This window comes from Lactuca saligna, chromosome 6 (assembly GCF_052625555.1).
Source record: "Lactuca saligna cultivar CGN05327 chromosome 6, ASM5262555v1, whole genome shotgun sequence".
In the NCBI taxonomy this organism is placed as follows: Eukaryota; Viridiplantae; Streptophyta; class Magnoliopsida; order Asterales; family Asteraceae; genus Lactuca; species Lactuca saligna.
Genome location: NC_136422.1, coordinates 160347775 through 160368544, shown reverse-complemented (window position 1 = coordinate 160368544; position 20770 = coordinate 160347775). Strand labels below are relative to the sequence as shown.

At 32.3% G+C, this 20770-nt stretch overlaps 2 protein-coding genes across 2 annotated transcripts; one reads left to right on the top strand and one right to left on the bottom strand.

Moving 5' to 3' along the window:
• The first annotated feature begins 7339 nt into the window (after nucleotides 1–7339).
• SEC6 lies at nucleotides 7340–12640 on the top strand. The gene is made up of 25 exons (XM_078960111.1): nucleotides 7340–7557; nucleotides 7669–8004; nucleotides 8243–8376; nucleotides 8601–8728; nucleotides 8828–8918; nucleotides 9002–9091; nucleotides 9168–9247; nucleotides 9332–9451; nucleotides 9528–9635; nucleotides 9715–9850; nucleotides 9947–9991; nucleotides 10076–10131; nucleotides 10206–10314; nucleotides 10399–10539; nucleotides 10619–10798; nucleotides 10897–10980; nucleotides 11056–11142; nucleotides 11221–11265; nucleotides 11343–11421; nucleotides 11506–11575; nucleotides 11652–11739; nucleotides 11833–11922; nucleotides 12010–12126; nucleotides 12199–12261; nucleotides 12348–12640. The coding sequence occupies exons 3-25, from the start codon at nucleotides 8248–8250 to the stop codon at nucleotides 12480–12482; spliced, it is 2271 nt and encodes a 756-aa protein (XP_078816237.1). The 5' UTR covers nucleotides 7340–7557; nucleotides 7669–8004; nucleotides 8243–8247; the 3' UTR covers nucleotides 12483–12640.
• A 4549-nt stretch (nucleotides 12641–17189) lies between these two features.
• LOC145001325 (uncharacterized) lies at nucleotides 17190–20195 on the bottom strand. The gene is made up of 2 exons (XM_078960699.1): nucleotides 19793–20195; nucleotides 17190–17415 (listed from the first exon to the last, which is right to left on the bottom strand). Exons 1-2 carry the CDS (start codon nucleotides 20048–20050, stop codon nucleotides 17347–17349), a joined length of 327 nt encoding a protein of 108 aa, XP_078816825.1. The 5' UTR covers nucleotides 20051–20195; the 3' UTR covers nucleotides 17190–17346.
• Between the last annotated feature and the right edge of the window lie 575 nt (nucleotides 20196–20770).

Genomic DNA, 20770 nt, shown 5'->3' with positions numbered 1-20770 from the left:
ATTCATTCTGCTATACATTGAAACTTTTTCAATGACTTAGAATTATACTTAATCTTGTAAGTATAACCCTATTTACTAAACTTTAAGTAAATCATGACGAATAGTCTTATCGTTATTTGTGGTGGACTTTGACCAACGCACAACCAAGTGTGCCCGATCCCCTAGTCCTTCACTTGACTCACATATACATGTCAACAAGGACTTAGTCTTAATTTTCCAAAGATGAAGGTTCTCATTCATCACACAATACAACTTGCATGATTCCAAGTTTCTATCCAACTGAAACTTAGGTGATAAGAATCTTTCCTTATTTGATAAATTATGACACTACCACAAACGGAAGAATCAAATCCAATTTCCAATATTGCTATCAATGGAAACATATAAACAACAATTTTCACAAATGTCATTGTAAGGAAACTTAAAATAAAATAAAAACAAATTTTTTTCTTTATTTACAAAATGCGGAAAACTTTTACTTACAATGCAATGACAAGTGAGAACTTTGTTGTTATCTATTCCTAAGCAATATATCACAACAACTCAAAATTCTGTTTATCGAACCATGCTCGAAATCCTTCTCTTCGCGATCAGAATCAACTTGCTTTTCCTTTAAGCTTCCTTTCTTTTATTCGATTCTACAAAACATCAAAATGTAATTACATTACATCATGTATTAAGAATCTCCAAATAGGAACTTAATAGAGTTAGATAGTGGACTTATCTGAACTAGAGTCAAACTTTTTGACTTTACCATCCTTATAATCTTTCAGGTAAATATGGAAGCTTCGCAACCAATGCCCATTCTTTTGGCAATAGAAACATATCGACTCTTTGGGAATGGTACATGGGACTATCTCAGACTTATCTTTTCTTTTTCCCTTGGAAAGAGAAATCTTTTCTGGACTTCCAATGTTACCATTGTCAATGTCCATGGAAGTTTGGGAAGTAGATATTCCAATCAAATTTGCATTACCAGTGCGCCAAATCATTGTTGATTCAGCAGCAACAAACAAATAGGTAAGATCGATAAGGGTCATATCATGATCTATCATATAGTAGTCCTTAATGAACTCACTATACGACTCATGGAGAAACTGAAGAACCAAGTCAACAGCCAGCTTCCTTGAAACATCGACTCCTAACATTCCCAGCATGTCAATGTGTGACTTCATCTCCAAGACATGTGCACACACAGACCTTCCATCTTGATGTTTGCTAGCCAATAGGGTTTGAGTGACCTTGAACTTTTCAAGTCAACGAAATTGTGGGTCAGGGAGAATTATTGGAGGAGGTGGAGGAAGTGAAGTATGATTTCCATCTCCACGATCAAATCGTAGGACATCATCTTCATGAGGAAAGATTTTCCCATAAGATTCGGGAAGACCATAGTTGTCAAAACTAGACATCTATAAGGGAGAAATTCAAGTTTAGTTGATTTAAGTCCTTAATATAACACCCAAATAAATATTAAGGCTAGGACCCAACATAATATTTTATAATTCGGAAGAGGGATGTCATAATCCAATTGCAAAATATTTGAAGGTATGTAAATGACTATTTACCAATTTCCACCATGAAAAACCAAAATGAAATTTAGGTTTTAAATGAATTGAAATTCCTAGATCCTTTGAGATTCATTGAACTTTTCAATGGCATATTTAATCTCGATTATTCCCTTCAAGTTTGTGACTGGGATGCCGATGATCACAAACAAGGTCTGAATAACCATGCAAATTAGCTTGGTACTCTCGATGTCATTTATCACCTAATCAATGTCCGGTTAACCACACACGCTCCATTGATCTATGACAAACATCGAGCTACCTTTTACCACCCTTGTTAGTCCAAGTTAGTGTGACGGTTAACTACACACGCTGTACTAACGATTTGGCAAGGTGCAAAGTGCAATTTCATGGGTTAGCATCAAATTTAGATTTTTTATAAGTAACTAAGATTGGGAATTTGTAAGATATTTAGTTGCTTAAAATATTCATTATACTTTTAATGAGAATTAATGTCCTATCATACCCGTTCGTTTGACGACCCTCCACCAGTCAAGGAAACGGTGGGTGAGAGTGGACACCCATTAAACCACCATTTTATAGGCAGTATCATTATACCCCCCTTATAGACCGGCTTCGTGAATGAGGCATACTAACGGTAAGACTGACTTGTCTTATACATATATATAATTATTAAAGTTTTAATATTATAATAGTATAAGAGTGTATTTTAAAATTTTAAAATAATAGATGGTTTAATCTACTAATAAATTATACTTTTAATTTAATTAAACTTAAATCATGTCATTATAGATTTATTAATTCTGTTTTAATTAAACATTTCAATTAATTTAATAAAGTCCATGAGGTGTAATTGAATTATTCAAAGCAACTAGGTTATTAAAAATTCAAAATTAAAACTATTTAATTAATTTTTAATTTATGAACCCAAGAGTTACACCTTTTTAATTACAAGAGTTTCTTAATTTGAGACTTTTTAAATACCAAAACTTGAGGGTAAGTTTTGTAACTCTTGAAAACTTTTGGTTTTCCATAACTTATGAGTTAATATGGCTTTTATGAAAAACTTTTCATGTTCTATAACTTGAGGACAGGTTATGGAGGACTTTAGAAACATTTAAGATCAAATTTACCAAGCAAAAGTATTATATAATTTTCATGATCTAAATTAACTCATAAGGCAAGACAATTCATATCAACAATTTACAAGACATTAGCCTATCATACAAACTAATACAAATCTTGATATTTTGACAATTATATTTTGATTGGTTGAGCATGATCACTACCATATCAGAAAAACAGATTTTATGGTGCAAAACAGTTTGTGGTAGTGATCCTAATCCAATCCAGGCCAAAAATCCTGAAAATTTGTTGTCTGATCATCCAACTCGTTGAGCCTAACTATGGACTCATCGAGTTCAAGACCAAAAACAACCTACTCGTCGAGTTCAAGCATGGACTCGTCGAGTACATGCAGACATAACAGTTTTTCAGCTTTGAAAAAATAAGCAAGCATCAAATATAATAGAAAACAATCATTGACTTTGATACCACTGTTGGGTTTTTGTAAACTACAACATCCTATGGTGCACATACAACCTAAATGCTTTGGATCTATGTATTCTCTAATTATACATGCAATATTGTTTCCAAAGCATTAAGCCTACAACTAGCATACAATTGACATAAACAACCTAAAAATGAGTTATAGAATTACCTCTTGTTGTAGCTTGTAGTTTTGGCCTTTAAGAACTTAGCACCTCAAATGGTTCACAAACACCATGAATAAATGGAGGACTTTTGAGAAAGAGATTCTATGCACTCAAAATCGGTTATGGGAACTCCAAGAATACATGTTCAACCAATTTTAGGCTAAAGGGGTGTCATATATATATATATATATATATATATATATATATATATATATATATATATATATATATATATTGTAGGAATCCAAAGGTCATGGGTAAACCCTAATCCATACACTTGGGTTATGATCCATATTTCATGTGGGATAACTCTTCATGGATACTTACATAAACTTAGCATATCATTGATCAATAGCCCAAACAATATATATATATATATATATATATATATATATATATATATATATATATATATATATATATATCACTGATTTACATAATCAGTTCCCGTTAATTTAATTAGTCTCTTTTGATCACTAAATTAATTCCAAAGTAATTATTGATCAATAATAATTATATAACATGATTTCATATTAATATATTATACTAGTAATGTATTAATAAACCACAAATAACCTCTTCTCAAAAGTCTATCCTATCGAATTGCTCTGGTAAAGGCAACCCAAATGAACCATGCTACTCTCGGGTCAAGTACATACCAATTATAGTTATGGACTTAGACACCTAATCCAACAATAACATGTATAGTTATTTTAGGAACCCCTCTCTTGTTCGGGCTCCGACTAACTGTACACACTACATCTCCCTGTAAAACAAGGTTAAGTCAAAGGTCCACGTTCTTGATCCTAAGCCAACAATCAAACAAGAACAAAACAAGAGATCGAGCCCATATCCATGACTCAATCCTTTTATTATAGATTTCTTTTTAAAAAATGTTTTGTGAAAATTATCCAATCCTAGTTTGAGTTTGGATTCACACAAGTGTTCCTCCAAATTCCTCAAATCAGGACTTTTATACCAACTTGTAACGTCCCATTTTCACAACAATTTTTTTTCACTTTATTAAGGTAAAATTCCACATTATAAAATCCGTGTTAAGAAAACCATTTGTTCCAAATTGCATTTTTAAAATCAGAGTAATATAATATCGCAGAATCTTCATTGTTGTTGATGAATGTGTACAATCACACTTTTTCCTTCCCACGGTAATCGATGATACCTAAAAACAATAACAATTGGGTAAGCACAAAGCTTAGTGAGTTTTCCCAAAATACCCACACAACAGATTATATACAAGCATGCATACTCTGTCCACAATCATCGGACTAGATTACCCCTGAGCCCACAACATAAGCCTGGATTGTCCCTCCGGCCCATAACTTATGTCTGGATTGCTCTCGAGCCCACATCACAAGTTTGGATTGCTCCCGAGCCTACAACTTATGTTTGGATTGCTTCCAGGTTTGTTGGATATCACAAATAACAATATTGCCTCAACCCAACCGCTCTTCCTGAGCTACGTGCATACAGCTCACAACCGACCCGCACCTAGTCTCTTGGCCTACAGCACACAGCAAGACCACCTTAACCTCAATCGTCACAATATGTCGACATATAAACAAACAAGAGATCAAGTAGGCACATAAATACAAGCAACTACCAATCATACAGCTCACTACTTCCTACTAGATCCTCCACAGCACACTGCTCCGCTACCGGCAACTCTCCATCGAATGCATAACTATAAGGAAACAAAGGTGAGATAGCCACCCGAACAGATGATCCTACACTAAAGCCACAACCAAACAAGTAACATGCAAGAAAGCCTAGATCAAGAGTTCTCAGGCTATCCGACATGGCTACATACAACCCCTATGACATTCCACTAGACGATGACCAACCTACTGGTACTCTAACTAGCATACCACTACCGATGCATCCTAACACACAAAGATATATATATATATATATATATATATATATATATATATATACACACACACACACACACACACACATATATATATATATATATATATATATATATATATATATATATATATATATAACAACCCACTACATCACAACAACATCCTATACACAAGGACCATAACCAAATCTCCAAGGAATGAATAGCCATATCTATCCAGATGTGAGACAGACACCCGAACAAATGATCATACTCTAGGTCCACAACCAAACAAAGAACAAGCAAGAAATCCTAGATCAAGAGTTCTCAGTCTATCCTACGTGGCTAAATGTAGCCCGTAGGGCATCCCTCTATTAAATGATAACCAAAACTAGTGGGTCGACATTGGTGTCTTCGACCCACGGGTACAGTGAGGAAAACTCACCTGAAATGAAGAATTTAGAAACATTGTGACACACTTCCCTTTCTGCACTGCTTGCTCCCACGATCCCTCTAGCAACAAAACATGAAAGAATCTTAATCAACAACCCAAATCCTTCAAGTTTGACCCAAAGTCAAACTGGTAAAATAGTCAACGGTCGACGAAAGTTACCTGTCAACTACCCCTCACAATGTGACCATCTAATGCTCACATCGTCAGCTACTAAAGGACAAAAATAATTGAGACCCCTTGATCCTCATGACGTAACAAACATATCCTCATGTCGTGAGATCTATCTGAATGACATTTTTTTATGTATAAGCTCCTTATTCCATTAAGCTACTAATCCATCTTCTCTAAAAGGCTTCCTAACGCCCCAAAGACCATAAAAATGACACTTTAAGGTCTTGCATGTCCAATGCAAGACTTGAGCTCAAATTAGGGCATTCATGAAAAAAGAGAGGCCAAAACTCAAGTATGAGCTCAAACATCACCAAAACTTCAGATCCATCACATATAATCACCAAGGGACTCAAATGACCCATAAAGTTGCTAACTTTATGGAGTCCCCACACTCTAACTCTTATAATCTTGGATAATGATGCATAAAACCTTAGATCTAGCAACAATGAATCATAAAGCTTGAATCTTGGTTACTCACAATGGTCCAGAGAAGTTGCTAGAAGATGCAAATGAAGCTTCCAAGATGGATCTATGCTCCAATGGTGATCTCTTCTTCTTCAAGCCACCAAAACACCACCAAAAGCTCAAGAATCACAAAGGAGAAGCTAGGATTAGGGTTTTTCTGTGCTTGAGGATGAAGGAGGCTGCAAATGAACCCTAAAATGAGGTTTATGGGGTTTAAATACGAAGGAAACCCTAAAAGATCATAGGCTTGGGTTGCAACGCATCCCACGTCGTAAGCTTAATTAAATCAACAATTTTCATTTAATCACTTGCCACGTCGTGACTTCTCTATGGTCACGTCGTGACGCCTGGTTCCACCCAAAAACCATGCATTTGACTTCTTGAAGCCCTAAACTGATCTGTTTTGTAAACTAGGTGTTACATTTATTATGATATTAATGATATTTATGAAATTTGTTGTGATATTGGTCGTGTGTGTGTGTGTGTATATATATATATATATATATATATATATATATATATATATATATATATATATATATTTAAATTTAACAATTAACAATATATTGTCCCCGATTAATCTCCCGATAAATCCCTTAACCTCAGTCTACCGACTAGCTAACGTCCAACAATTTTTTACAACCTTGATATTTATAGTCATTGGTGGACGTTTATATGAAAGTTGTATCTGACTCACCTTTTGTCAATGTAGTAAGGTAAGATGGTCGTTTTTTGGGTATTCAGGGGAGGGGACATCATGCCTCCTCATTTTATTTGGGCGAGTGTGCAGTTTAGGTCCCGATGAGCTTTCCTACATTATCTGTTATGTATTGAGAATCTGAGTTATCGACTTAATCCAAACAATGTTCGGGACTGCATATATGTTCCACTGCTCTTATACGATGCTATGATCAATAAGGAATACAAAAATATTGTTACTATGTAATGATAGTATCAAACTATCAAATCACAAAAATATAAATACTTCGCTATTAGAGATTAATCTTTCTATATTTTATCACATCATATTCACATCATATGTAAGATCTCATTGTTTTCTACCTTTCGTCCTTTGTAAAATTGCTTGTTGCAAAATTAGAAAATTTAAAACAAAAGTAAAAAAGGACGAAAAGGGAGTTTAGTGTGATCAACTCGGTCAAAACTCAACAAGAACGACAGCTATTACGTTCGCTTCTTTCAGCCGGTCTGGACCATTCGCAGACCACCGCACACGGCACACGCAGCTTAAATTTCTTCATCGCCGGTATAACTCATCAGCCACAGCCATCGTAGGAGGCGCCACCACTGTCTCAATATCACATCCTGTAGCAATTCATATTTATGCACCTCCGAAAAGTAAGTTCGTCGTTATCGGTAATCTCCAACGATTGCAATCTCTACTACAATTGTCCCCCAATTTTGAAAATAAAATTGGATTTTAAATCTCTGTAAATGTAAATTTATCAGACACTATAGAGGGATCTGATGAACTTTAATTTTGCCGGATTCAAGAAAAAATACAGACGATCATCTTTCTATCGTGATCCAGTTTATCGGGTACGCTAGAGATCTCCAGAATTTTCCTTTTTTAAGAAATTAGTTTTTCAAAGGCAGCGTCTCTCTCCGTTCACGAAAGCTCTGCGTTCGAACCTTGCTTCCATCTCTCTCGGCGAAACTTGTTCCTCTCACCTCGAGATCCATCAACGATTTTTGCTGCATACTCACCGACTTTGGCGATTACTGCTTCTGCGCAGACCAATTTCTGGTTCACGACAGGCGATTTTGGCATACACTCTGATTAAGGTTAGTAAAACTCATCGATTAAGCTCCATTCTTTATTTACTCGTGGATTTTGGCATCCAAATAAGAATCAGGAAGTAATTTGTTTTTTTTTTAGAATCGATTGCACTTGAATTTTCGTCTGTGTTGTACCAAACAGTGAATCAATTCTCTTTCTCTGCTGCAATTCCATTTCCTTGTACAAAATGTGCCCTAAATTTACACAGACATGCTGAATTTTTCAATATCTTTATCATTACAGGCAAGATGATGGTCGAAGATCTAGGAATCGAAGCTAAGGAATCTGCAGTTCGTGAGGTTGCAAAGCTCTTGCCCCTTCCTGAACTTCTGCTGTCCATTTCTTCAATCAAGGCAGATTACATTGCACGCCAACAGGTTCATTTGAATGCTTTCTTCTGTAAATTTCCAATATTTATACTCATCACTTGAAGAAAGAAAAGAGTATCAAACTCACCTTTTATTTTTTACTTTCAGTCGAATACAACTGTAATTTTACTGGTTGCTAAAGATTTATGCTTCCGCAAATTAGTCTTATGTTCAATTGTTATTGTGTATACTATCTCTCACATACTTTTTTCTTTTCCTTTCATTTATTTCAGGCAACTGATGCACAACTTAGCACTATGGTTGCTGAACAGGTTGAACAAGCACAAGCTGGATTAAAAGCACTTGCTTCATCTGAGAAGAATGTAAATCAACTCCGCCAAAATTTTGTTAATATTGAGAGGTACACTTAACATTTGATTCCACATGAAGTCACTTTTATAAAATTTGTATAAAATTTGGCTTCAAGACTGATTACAATTTATATGTTTTACTTTTTCAGGCTATGTCAAGAATGCCAAACATTAATTGAGAATCATGATCAGATTAAGCTTCTTAGCAATGCACGAAATAACCTAAACACAACATTGAAGGTAAGCATCCAAAACAGCTCATCATTTTGTTTCTCTTATTCTTTCTTTTCTTTTTCTTGTAAATAAATAAAATTTACATTTAGGATGTAGAGGGGATGATGTCAATTTCTTCAGAAGCTGCAGCAGCACATGATTCTTTAAGTGATGATAAGGAGCTCATCAACACATATGAGGTAACATAAGGGCAAAATGGTAAAAAAAAAACTTCCCAAACATGAATCTTGATTGTTCAAATATGAATCTTTACAGAGATTAACATCTCTTGATGGAAAGAGAAGATTCGCATTAGCTGCTGCATCAACTCATGAAGAGGAAGTTGGAAGACTAAGGTCAGGATCAAAAGTTCAAAATCAAACTCCTTAATTTTATAAATAGTTTTTAGGGTTTAACATTTTCTTGATATGAAAATTCAGAGAATATTTTGAAGAAGTTGATAGAACTTGGGAGACATTTGAGCAGACTTTATGGTCACATATTTCTAACTTTTTCCAACTTGCTAAAGAAAGCCCACAAACACTTGTACGTGCTTTGAGGTAAGTTTATAACTTTATATCAATCAACTTCTTTAAAAACTTTCATATTAACTTTTTTATAAATATAAACTTTTAGGGTTGTTGAAATGCAAGAGATTCTTGATGAACAAGTGGCTGAAGAAGCAGCTGAGGCTGAAGGAGGTGGTGCAATGGCATCTGTAGCAAATCCTCGTAGAGCTGGAAAGTATGTATAATATATTAGTAATTAACTTTTACAATTTAATCTTCAATTAGGGTTATAATTTAATCACAAAAATATGCAGAAAATCTACAGATGCATTAGCATCTTCTAGAAACCTTGCAGCTCAAAAGGCAAAACAGGGGAAATGTTACAAGGATAAATGTTATGAGCATATCACAAAAGCTGTTGAAACAAGATTCAGTAAACTTTTATCAGAAGTACTTTATCAAAATACTCTCTTAATTTTATAAAATTACATTATTGCTAATTATCAATTTGATTTCAGTATTTTTTTTTTTTTTTTTTTGTGACAGCTTGTCTTTGAAAACCTGAAAGGTGCCATAGAAGAGGCAAAAAAGGTATGCACATTTTATTTTTACATTATTTTAATTAAATATGTGGATTACAAATTTACAATTAACAATTTGCAACATTACTTTCAGATTGGGGAAGAGCTTGGAGATATATATGATCATGTGGCTCCTTGTTTTCCTCCAAGGTTTTTTATTCAAATTCTAGATTTATTATTATTTTTTTTTATCTATTTTATAATTTAAAGTATTATTCTTGCAGATATGAAATATTCCAGCTGATGGTGAATTTATACACAGAGAGGTTTATTCAATGGCTAAGACTACTGAGTGATCGTGCTAATGAGATTACAAATATAGAAATCTTAAAGGTGTTTTTTTTATTCTTTCTTATGAATTTAGGTTTTGAAATATTTAAATATTCATTTTATTTAATAATAAAAATAAATAAATAGGTAACTGGGTGGGTGGTTGAGTATCAAGATAACTTAGTTGCACTTGGAGTTGATGAGACATTAGCTCAAGTTTGTTCAGAGAGTGGTGCAATGGATCCACTTATGGATTCATATGTTGAGAGAATGCAAGCAACCACAAGGGTAAAGTTGGAAATTTTGAATCTTTTTTTTTATTTAATTTGATATTCCTGATACTTTTTTTTGTTTGTTTGGTTTATAGAAATGGTATTTGAATATTCTTGAAGCTGATAAAGTCCAGCCTCCAAAATCAACAGATGAGGGAAAACTTTATACTCCAGCTGCTGTTGATTTATTTAGAATTCTTGGAGAACAAGTGCAAATTGTTAGAGAAAATAGTACAGAAATTATGTTATACAGAATCTCTTTGTCCATCATTCAGGTACCCAAAAAAAAAAAAACATTTTAGAAGTAAAAGTTGATATTTTTATTTTATTTTATTATGTTAGATTGATTGAAAGCTGAAATTTAAATTTTTAGGTGATGATTGATTTTCAAGCAGCTGAAAAAAAGAGATTGGAAGAACCTGCCTCTGAAATTGGTCTAGAACCAATATGTGCCATGGTTTGCAATTTTCTACTTTCCAAATTATCTAAGCTTTTTTTTATTTTATTTTTTTAAATTTTCATGATATGACAGATTAACAACAATTTGAGATGCTATGATCTTGCTATGGAGCTAGCTTCTAGCACTATTGAAGCCCTAACAGAAAATTATGCAGAACAGGTTATTCCTTTTTATATAAAGATAAAAATTACAAAATCATTATTTATTAATATTTACAATTTTAATTTTTTGAAACAGATTAATTTTGAGGACACCTGTAAGGGGTTTCTGGAGGTTGCAAAGGTAATGTCATTGTTGTGCATGTGCTTTAATCATATTGTGGAAAAGTCTTGTATGTTGACTTTCTTTGACCGATTCAGGAAGCTGTACACCAAACAGTCAATGTCATATTTGATGATCCAGGAGTGCAAGAACTACTAGTCAAACTTTACCATAAAGGTAAATAAAAATTTTCCTTTTTTTTTTTTTTCAAAATGACCAAAATACCCTCCTGTAACCATACCCAAATCCTGTCATCTACAGAATGGAGTGAAGGACAGGTTACTGAATACCTAGTCGCAACATTTGGTGATTATTTCACAGATGTGAAAATGTAAGTTTTCAATTCTACTTAGAACATAATTTCTTACTTTATTTATTTATTTATAAATTTAAATAAAAATTATCAGGTATATTGAAGAAAGATCATTTAGACGATTTGTTGAGTCTTGCCTTGAGCAAACAGTCATTGTTTATGTCGACCATATGCTGTCACAGGTTTTTTTTTTTAAAATAAAAATTAATCATCCATTTTTTTATTTATAAAAATTAAGATGTGAAACTAACGTTTATAAATTGATTGTTGATTAGAAAAATTACATAAAGGAGGAAACAATCGAACGCATGAGGCTTGATGAAGAGGTTCTCATGGACTTCTTCAGGGAATACATAAGTGTCAATGTAAGTCACTTTACATATAAAATTATATATAATCAATCTTCATTTTATTGATTTTTTTTTTTTTTTTTTTTTTTTTAAAATTTGCAGAAAGTTGAAAACAGACTAAGAATACTAATTGATTTGAGAGAACTTGCTTCAGCTGAAAGCCCAGATACCTTCACTCTTGTTTATACACATATTCTTGAACATCAACCTGATTGCCCGGTAATTTTATTATTTATTTATATTTATTTTGTGATTTTACTTTTTCTAATTTATCCTTGTTTGTGATTTTAGCCTGAAGTTGTTGAGAAAATTGTTAGTCTACGAGAAGGAATACCAAGGAAGGATGCCAAGGAGGTAATTTATTTTTATTTTTATTTTGGGTAAAGAAAAGTAAAACTAAGTAGATTGTTTTTTTTTTTTATTATTATGGGGAAAATCAGGTTGTACAAGAATGCAAGGAAATATATGAGAACTCTCTGATTGATGGAAATCCACCGAGGTCAGGATTTGTGTTCTCCAAATTAAAGTCCCTCAAAGCATCAGGGATTGGTAATATTTTCCGTAAGTTGCATTAAACATTAAACATTAAACATTATTGTTATTGTTATTTGTGATGTAAGTATTTTTGGTGAGATGTAGTAGAGAATCCAAATGAAGAGATTTTTCAAGTGACATAATAAGTACATGATTTGGATGTTTATTTGTGAGATATGAATTTTTTTTTTCTTTTTAATGTTTGAACTTTAGTTTTAAAATCCTTTTTCGTGGTTAACTTTGGTTCAAATGGCAAGTTATTGTGGTTCATGTTCAAATGAAGTGCCTAGTTTTTGATGGAAGTCATTTTCTTCATTAGAAAAGAATATTTATGACCTTTTGAGCGAAGACATTTACTTTAAAACATGAGAGAAATCAATTACTATGAAAAAATCATTTGACCCCATGTATGCAATGTTTACACATTTTAAAATTTGTTTGCATGCAATCATATTTAATGTATGCACGATGAAGCACCCCTTTTTTCATTATGAATCATTTATTCGCAAGCATAAGAGACACCCATTTTTTCAGTTTGAATTCATTCATTCACTAAAATTTCACATGGTGCTTTTACATATAATAGAAAAATATCATATTTCAAGAAAATCTCATCCAACGAAAATAATATAACTTTGTGTCAAAAATAGGAAAAATTCACATGAAAACTAGTTTCAAGTCTACTTTAGTTGCAATCCAATCTTGCCTATACATATTCAATATTGAACAAATGCATTTATCGTTAACAAAACCATTTCACATTTCTTTCTAGGTATTCATTACTTAAACCGTCAATTTCATAATTCTTTAATTACCATTTTATATTAACTTTCCGTATCTAGGCAACTTACTTTGAAAATGAATGTAACTTTATCTAGGTGCCTTTCACATAGTTTCATTTCATTACGTTACTAAACTAATTACAACATAAAGGTTTCCTAGTACGGAAGTACTACATATCATATAAGTCTCATATTTCATAAATAACAATTTTAGCAATTTGCTTAAACGTTTTTCATTTGTTCGTTTCGTGTTACTTAAAAAAAACACGACATCGTGTTGTGTTCATATTACATAAAACAGTGTTGTGTTGTATCGTGTTAGACAAAAACACGATACGATAACCCAATTTATTATTTTTTGGTTTGTTTCCAAAATTTAAGTAACTAGTCAAATTTTCCAAAAAAAGTGTCATTTTGTGATTTAACAATTGTTATTTCAATACTAGAACATCTCATTAGTGGTTATACGTGGAATATAAATTACAATACATCATTTAAACCAACTTTTTTTTTTTGACACTTTTCTATTTAGGCATTCTATGTTGCGTAAGGCAAATTCTTGCAAATTAATATGTATTTCTTGAAACTTTCTTCTTATAATATATTTACAAGTCTATACTAATATTTAGATTTCAAAACTTCCCTCATTTTCACATTGTATGCTATTTTGGCAAATTATTTCAATAAATTTTCTCAAAATAGAAAATTTTGTCTAAATTATCATTTTCCATATAATTGGATAGGTTTCCAAAAATATATAAATACCATGCCAATTTTATTTCATATTCATATGCATTCGTATGTATCAAAAATATAAATTTTAAAAAATATAAATTTTTATTTTAACGACAATGTTTTTGATCGTTTACACTTAAGCAATTTAACTATTTTTACCAAGATTTTGATATTTCTTTCTTTATTACATAATGATATAATAATGAGAGATATTACTCATGTTTTTGGTCTTTTCCATACTTTCATCTACCCGTTCAAAATAACATTCTATTTCCCAAGTTACTAAATTCCAATCATTCTTCGTCGAACCTTTCAATTATCTACTTCTACTTGCATTCTACGTATTATTGGCCATTTTCCAAGTTCATTTTCAATCATATTAAACATTCAAGAATTCTTACCTTTTACATCACTTCTAATATGGAATTTTATTTATGCTATTGAATTACAACTTTTCTTGCTTGGCTAGGGTTACATGATGTAACATCCCGAAAAGAGATATAGTTCTCTGGCCTTAATCTTTTATGTATTTGCCAATACTAGTCCTTAATGAGAAAGGGTGGCAACTGAGTATGCAGGGCGTACACATGTGTAAGCGCAGCGTACTCATGCACTGTGCATGATCGCAGAGGCTACCTAGTACATTGGGTGTACTAGGCTCAGAGTAAAATCCTAATGCCCTCTTGTGCCCCTACTTAAGGAACATGATGGCTTCATTTCCAGCTACCCTTTCCAGCCTCCAACGTCCCTCAAACCCTCATGTTCCTAGCTTGTGCGAGTGTTTGTGGCTCATTTGAGTGTTCTTGTGAAGCTTTTGGTGAAGAAGGAGCTTTGAAGGAAGGGTAGCTTGTGCTTCTAGCTATTGGATCTGAAATCTACTCTTGTTGGTGCATCTTCCAGAGGTACCAAGTTTGAAACTTGCTCATTGTTGTGTTAATTCATGTTTTGGGTCTATTTTTAGGGTTTTATGTCCCAAGTTTGGAGCTTTGTGAGTTTAGTGAACTCCAGCATAACTCCTGTCCCTTTAAGTGTATTTTGTTTTCTAGATTCATAAAAGTGGAAGCTTGATCGTCTAAACCTCTCCATGCATGAGTTATATGGACTTTTATGTTGAGAAGGTTATAGTTTGTGAGTTTGGGATTTGTTCAGCCATGCTAAGGCTTAAAGTCCACGACTTTATGAACTAATAGGCCTTATTTAGCTTAGATATGAAGTTGTAGCATTTGTCTTAACAGATTAAGACCAAGAGAAGTGAGGAATGGAAGTCTGAGGAGTACGTTGTGCGTACTCCCGGCTACACGCATCGTAACGCTGAGACACCCCCCCAATGCATGCATGGCTGGTTGTACGCCCAACGTACTCGCTGGGTGTTGAATTTTGTTGACTTTTGAGCTTTTGGCCAATTTGTGGACCTTTAACTTAGGAGGGGCAAAATGGTCTTTTTACCCTTATGAGATTTTTTAAAGAGACTCGACCTAGCATTTTGAGGTTATTAGTATGAATTATTAATTAGAGTTGTATGTGACATAATTAGGCGAAGACTAGACCGACACTTCGGTTGTGAGATTGATTGCTTTCCAGCGAGAGGTGAGTCTTCTCACTATACTTACCTGTGTGGTAACTTTTGTGTGACTGGAGGGTCTTAATTATATTACTGACCTGAGGGTCTTATCTGTTTACGTGTTATTATGCATTCTGTCTTGTGAATTATGTTGTTATATTATTCTGATTATTTGTTGAGCTAGGACTGGAGGGTCCTTACCGAGACATGAGACCAGAGGGTCCTTATCGGGTTTAGCCACGAGAGGCTAATTATTTGTGTACATGATATTTTGCAGAACTCACTGAGCTTTGTGCTTATAGTGTTGATTATATGTGTTTCAGGTACATCAAAGGATCGCAGGAAGGCACCGACATGATTGTACACACCACCTTGATGATTAGGGTTTATGTGGATTCTGGGATACTTGACTTTGTTTCATGATATTTTGTGTTTGACAATTACATTTATGGGTTGATGCTATGAACTATGTTTTTGTGAGATTTAACAATAATTTTTTTTTTTGAAAATTTGAGCTGTTACACATGAATTTATACAGGGTCTTTATATAGGATCAAGTTGACGTATAAACTATGAATCAAGCCTGAAAAGTGGTGAATCTCGCCCATAACGCATCTATATATATAGGAGTGGGACATGATGCTTAGTCTATTGAGCGGTAATGTGATCACAAGGAAGATCAGACTTCACAACTAAAAAATCTCCCATTCAAAGGTTGATCAACTAATCCATTGTCATCCAATCTAGAACTAAATAACCCCCATCTCCCCCCTCTCACCAATATGTGCCTTCTCTCTCCCTAGTCTGCACCTCAATTACCAAAGATAATAAGGGTTTTTAAGGGCGTGTTTGAGATTGCTTCTCAAATTTCTTATTGGCTTTTTGGAAAAACTAGAATTCCTGGCTTTTTGGAAAAGTCATTTTTTGCTTATAAAGTTATAGTTTGTCAAACATCTTTTTAATTTATTGACTTTTTGAAAAATCAATAAGCTAATAAATCATTTTAAAAAGCACTCTCAAACACCCACTAAATACTTAAGGTACACTCAAAAGATTCAGTGATACAAAATGAATATATGATATTAAAGATTCTAGATCCACACCGTGAAAATGTATTCACACTTATAGTGCTACTATATTTTTCAAAATCCTCCCATCATAAAGTTATAGCAAGATCTATGATATAATATGAGTTAGAGCATCTACAATGGTGAGTTCAATTAGAGAGTTGTATGATGTGGCAAATCTAGTTGTCATTCAATGGATGAAACTCTACCATAGTGAGATGCCACCTTGGCATTCAATGAATTTGGAGCTCAATGGCCATTGAACTCTTCAATGGGAAAAATGAAAGTTTTTAATCTTAAATACATACTATAAATTAGCTTTTGTAATTTTCTATTGAACTTTGTAGAGTTGAATGCATTGTAGGAAAAAATTGATTGAGTTGTATGAAATGTAGAAAAATGATGTGGCAATCCATTGAACTCTATAAAGTTCAATGCATTGTGGATGCCCTTAGTCTACACATATTCAAAGCATAACGGTTGATCATGCCAATGTTGAAGCACGTGGGATTTGAAAATGGGTCTAACTTCATTTTGGAATGTTTCATATCAAGTGATCACCAATAGGTTATCTTGATGGTGGTGGTTCTATATACGAAGACATGAAGTTTAATGGAAACTAATATTATTCTTGTTAGGGGCATTTTTTTTGTACATATAAGATAAGATAACTACAATACAATAAAAATTCTACTTTTCAATAAACAAAAAACCATAATTGCAGCATATATTAATGGAATGTAGAACGAGAGCGATTGAACTAGTTGGTTTGACCAGAACCTCCAGAGCTAATTGGACCTCTTGACGGTGGACGTCCTGCTGCTAATCTCTGGCCAAAATGTCAAAATAAACACCATAAATTTCAAAATTCACATAAATATGATCGTTTTAGGGTAATACTATAAATAATTACATCGAAATGAATTATTATGTGTATGAATTATCGTAATCATTCAAAATTTTGGTAAGTGCTTAAATGGTTGTCTTTTGTGAAGACTAATGGTGATTTGGTTAATTTTTATAACATCTCCAAGAAAAGTTATTTTACAAAATTTGCAACTATTTCAAGAAAAAATCCATAGTTTTTTACAATTAGAGAGAAGTTTTTTAAGGATTCATTTCAACCACTTAATAATTCCAACAAATTATTCCTCTTATATAATTTGTACCTTTTACACATACAATTAATAAAATTTCATTTTACACTCTAGATGTCTTCCGATTTCAAGATTAATTATTAAATGATTAGTTAATCTATAAATTAAGTATCCAAAATAAAAATGAATATATTTATAAGAAAATTTATGTCATTAAAAGGTAAATGTCAAATCTTTTCAAAATGTCACACATATTAAACAACATGCAGTCGCATTATATTATATTTTTTATTTGAATATTAGTGTCAACCATTTTTTTTCATAAATATGATATACATTTAAAATTGTTGATTTGTATGAAAGAGTTTTATAAAACATTAAGATGTATAAATATAAAGTAGTGAAATTTTAAAAAAACGAAATTTTGAAAAAGCTAACCATTAGAGAACATTAGAGAATGTTTGTGTAGAAATGTTCAACAAACAAAAGTAGTTGTGACCTTTTAAAGGTTTAAATGACATAAAATATAAACTATAAAAGCTAAAAGCTCCTAAAACTATTAAAGCCTACTTGAAAGAGCTTTTGAGTTATGAGAATTTTGTTTCAAATAGAAACTTTAAGCTCGTACTAATGAATAAAAAAAAAAAACTCTTTAATTCAATTTTTTTCTTAAAAACTAAAAGCTAATAATTTATAAAATATCTTAAAAACTTGTTGTCGAACATATCTCAAGAACATATCTCAAGAGCATCTTCAAACCCTCTCTAAATTCTATTTTACACCCTAAAAACAGAGTGTAAAATTAGTTGTGAGATTGTATAGTTACTCTAAACTTAGAGTGTCATTATATTTATCTATTTATAGAGTATAAAATAAAAGAGGGTCAAAGCATTTATTTGATTTTACACTCTATAAATAGAATGTAATAACGAAAATAAAATGGGGATGGAGATGCTTTAAGACTTTAAAATACTAACCATCGACTATATCTTTAGAATATTTCCAACATATGTCCACTTTTGGTCTTAACATAAATTTGGTGTAAACCATCTCCAATCAAACTCCAACTTTTCTTTAAATAAAAAGGGTGTTGTGGATAGTAATACTCCAAATTTGGAATGTTACAATTCATTTCCTCACTTGTAATATTTTAGCATTCCAAGTTCAAATTAAAAAAAAAATAGAAAAAAAAAAAATGTAAAGTTTGTGCATATGCACATGCACACCTCGTCTCTCTCTCTCTCTTTTTTTTTTTTTTTGGCTTTAATTATATATTTCATAAATAAACGCCTAAAATTATTATTATTATTATTATATAAACAGTATTTTTTTTCTTTCTTCAATGAAAACATCGAAGAAAAAGATATGAATTTACGGTACTTTAATCACAAACAAACATGATTTTTGCTTTAATTTCTTTTAAACATGAATTTTGCTTTAATTTCTTTGCATATTGATTAAGACAAATTTGTCTACTAGTTGTGAAAAGGATTCTTCTAGTTGTGAAAAGCTAAAATATGAATAATGATATTAGATTTGACAGTTAGTATTATTGATACACATTATGTCTCCCATCGCCTCCATTGGGCTGAACCCAAATAACCCATGGAAGATCCATATTATCACAAGAAGCAAAAATATACTTAAAAGTAAAGATGCAAAAGTAGTAAGATGAATGATGTTCAAGTTATGATAGAAAATTAATTATACCAAAACCATTCGATTTTGAGGTAATTTGTAATAGGCAGCAAGTGGATCACACTCTAGTTCAAAATATATACCAAAAAATCCCAAAAAAAAAAAAGATGAAGAACTTCAAAGCTTCAAAAAAAAAAAAAAAAAAAAACCGATAAATCGAACTCCAACCATAGGTTGTGCAAAGTGAGGAGTTATCTTCTTGAATAACGTTCAGTGTTTTTTATTAGATGGCATATTTCGACTTCAATGTCATCGTAAATATTACTTTCAGTTTTAACTTTTAAATTTTAATAAACATTAGCCAATGATTACATCAATATTACAAAAGAAAATGGTATTAAAGCCATAATACTAAAGAAGTATTTATTATATAATGAATGCAATAAAGTTATCATTGAGAGTTTGACTTACGGTTGCAGAAGCAGGTTCATCGACAGGATCTATAGTCGATGAATCATCAGAAATGGGTGTCGTGAGTGGATCATCCATCTCTCCTCCACCATCACCACCGGCCCCACCACCTTCTTCTTTGCTACCACCACCACCACCACCGCCGACGCTTCTTTCTAACCCCAAACACCTAAAAAACCCGTTTAAAACTTGTTGTAAATACCTACAAGGGTTACCATATCCACTATCATATACAGATTCAACTCTTTCCTCTTCCATTACTTTATATCTCTGATCAATATAAGATTTGAACTTATGATCGATCTTATACACACAGATAAAAGAAATGCTCTTGTTTCTTAAAGACTACCATGTAACTATGGTCTTGAAATGAAGAAGGAAGGGAAGTGAAGGTTTGGTTGGATTTGTGCATAATATTTATTGCAAAAACTGTTATACATTTAAAGCACCATGAGGGAAGAGTATTTAATGCATGGGTTGGTGGGGTTTGTGTCTTGGGAAATAACTCTACACACTACAAGATTTAGTAGGACAAACACGTAATTCTATTTCTCGATTAGGGGGATGTTGTAATTTTATAGGTTTCATGTCAAAATTTGAGAAAATATATTCGACTTAGTAAAATAAAACAGTTTAATTAAAAAGTAAAAATGTTCACTATAACCTTATTTCCGGTTTAATATGAATAACATGGTTTTTCATGTCTAAGTTTCTGAAATGACTTTTTATTTGCCTATAGATATGTGTATAATATGTTAAAAAAGAAAATTAGAATTCATTTTAAGGAAAAAGATATTGTTTAATCATATAGATAAATGATCATATTTCAATTCTAATACATCATATATTCGAAATAAGGGTCAAAATGATGAAAATGATCGCAGTGGTAATTTATTTAAAATTCGTAACTTTTATTGACAAGATAGATAATGGGAAGAAGAAAAGGGTATTTTGGGGAATACATAAAGTGCAAGAGCA